At 50.8% G+C, this 2,500-nt stretch overlaps 1 protein-coding gene across 1 annotated transcript in view; it reads left to right on the top strand.

Annotated features, from left to right (window-relative positions):
• Positions 1–2,500, top strand: part of LOC117485193 (docking protein 2-like) — a 13,491-nt gene that overhangs the window by 9,335 nt on the left and 1,656 nt on the right. Inside the window, 3 exon segments of the mRNA XM_034133729.1 lie at positions 26–249; positions 655–708; positions 710–2,500. The exon segment at positions 710–2,500 is cut by the window's right edge and continues 1,656 nt beyond it. Coding sequence (XP_033989620.1) covers positions 26–249; positions 655–708; positions 710–1,211 — 780 coding nt within the window. The 3' untranslated portion in view covers positions 1,212–2,500.

The raw sequence follows: 2,500 nt of genomic DNA, 5'->3' as shown, positions 1-2,500 counted from the left end.
TAAATATTCTGCTGTGTCTCCTCAGTGTCGTCTGGAGCCCCCTGTGGATAAGACCCTGACGGCAGTAAAGAGTCTGTCTCTGGACCCCCGCGGGCCCCCGGGGCCCCGGAAGAACCTGAAGATGATCTCCAGCTGCCCGCTGCCCGACGCCGCCCCCCCCCCCGGACCAGACCTACTCTCAGGTGGCCCTGCCGGTGGACCGCGGCCCCCGCAGGTAAACATGGGAAGTAGTGGAGTACAAATACTTCGGTACTGTACTTAAGTACATTGTTCTGGTATCAGTACTTTACTCTAATACTTATTTACTACTTTTTACTTTTACTTCTTACATGTTGAACCCAAATACCTGTACTTTCTACTTCTTACATGTTGAACACAAATACCTGTACTTTCTACTTCTTACATGTTGAACACAAATACCTGTACTTTCTACTTCTTACATGTTGAACACAAATACCTGTACTTTCTACTTCTTACATGTTGAACACAAATACCTGTACTTTCTACTTCTAGTATTTTTAAACACCAGTATCTGTACTTCTACCTGAGTAAAGGATGTGTGTACTTCTACCTGAGTAAAGGATGTGTGTACTTCTACCTGAGTAAAGGATGTGTGTACTTCTACCTGAGTAAAGGATGTGTGTATCTCTCCAGGGAGAAGCGCCCCCCCAAGGACCCGGAGTATTCCCTCCCCTTTGACTCCCTCGCTCCCCCCCCCCCTCTCCTCTCCTGTGATTGGTCCTCCCCCCGAACACGACCCTCTCTACGACAGCATCGACGAGATGAAGATCAGGAACGTCTTCCTCAGTGGCTCCATCGATCACATCTACGACGAGCCCGAAGGCCGCGCCCCCCCCTCACAGAAACCCACCCCCCTCTCCCTGTACGATGAGCCTGAGGAGGTGCGGGGGGGCGCCTGGAGGGTCATGGGAACCCCCGATGACCCCAAAGGTCACGAGTTCCCCTACAACCCCCGCGTGGACGACTACGCCGTGCCCAAACGACCTCAGAGGGCACTTCCTGTCGGCACCAACAAAGAAGAAGAAGAAGAAGAAGGAGAAGAACATCGGAAGGGGGAGGAGCCAAGAGAGGAGGCGGAGGGTGAGGAGGAGGGGGAGGGGCTACATGTAGAAGAGGAGGAGGGGCCAAACGACGAGGAAGAGGAGGAGCCATACTCTCCGTACAACAACGTGATGATGAAACAGCTGTGAGCCGATCAAACTGAGACCCACAACAACAACAACAACAACAACAACAACAACAACAGCAAACAGACAATGAGGGAACATTTATAGGAAATCATTTGAAACTCCAGGATCAGCGAGACGAGAACACAAACCTCACAGATTGATGAAAACAAAGTTCACTGTCTCCGTTTGACCCTGAATCTCTCCAGAGGTCTCAAGTCTCTGTCAGACCCTGAATCTCTCCAGAGGTCTCAAGTCTCCGTTTGACCCTGAATCTCTCCAGAGGTCTCAAGTCTCTGTCAGACCCTGAATCTCTCCAGAGGTCTCAAGTCTCCGTCTGACCCTGAGTCTCTCCAGAGGTCTCAAGTCTCTGTTTGACCCTGAATCTCTCCAGAGGTCTCAAGTCTCTGTCAGACCCTGAATCTCTCCAGAGGTCTCAAGTCTCTGTCAGACCCTGAATCTCTCCAGAGGTCTCAAGTCTCTGTTTGACCCTGAATCTCTCCAGAGGTCTCAAGTCTCTGTCAGACCCTGAATCTCTCCAGAGGTCTCAAGTCTCTGTCAGACCCTGAATCTCTCCAGAGGTCTCAAGTCTCTGTCTGACCCTGAATCTCTCCAGAGGTCTCAAGTCTCCGTTTGACCCTGAATCTCTCCAGAGGTCTCAAGTCTCTGTTTGACCCTGAATCTCTCCAGAGGTCTCAAGTCTCTGTCAGACCTGAATCTCTCCAGAGGTCTCAAGTCTCTGTCTGACCCTGAATCTCTCCAGAGGTCTCAAGTCTCTGTTTGACCTGAATCTCTCCAGAGGTCTCAAGTCTCTGTCAGACCTGAATCTCTCCAGAGGTCTCAAGTCTCTGTCAGACCTGAATCTCTCCAGAGGTCTCAAGTCTCTGTCAGACCTGAATCTCTCCAGAGGTCTCAAGTCTCTGTCTGACCCTGAATCTCTCCAGAGGTCTCAAGTCTCTGTCTGACCCTGAGTCTCTCCAGAGGTCTCAAGTCTCTGTCTGAACCTGAATCTCTCCAGAGGTCTCAAGTCTCTGTCTGAACCTGAATCTCTCCAGAGGTCTCAAGTCTCTGTCTGACCCTGAATCTCTCCAGAGGTCTCAAGTCTCTGTCTGACCCTGAGTCTCTCCAGAGGTCTCAAGTCTCTGTCTGAACCTGAATCTCTCCAGAGGTCTCAAGTCTCTGTTTGAACCTGAATCTCTCCAGAGGTCTCAAGTCTCTGTTTGAACCTGAATCTCTCCAGAGGTCTCAAGTCTCTGTCTGAACCTGAATCTCTCCAGAGGTCTCAAGTCTCTGTCTGACCCTGAATCTCTCCA

Source organism: Trematomus bernacchii, unplaced genomic scaffold (genome assembly GCF_902827165.1).
Source record: "Trematomus bernacchii unplaced genomic scaffold, fTreBer1.1, whole genome shotgun sequence".
Lineage (NCBI taxonomy): Eukaryota > Metazoa > Chordata > Actinopteri > Perciformes > Nototheniidae > Trematomus > Trematomus bernacchii.
The sequence above is the reverse complement of the archived record's forward strand: the minus strand, read 5'-3'. Positions and strand labels throughout refer to the sequence as shown.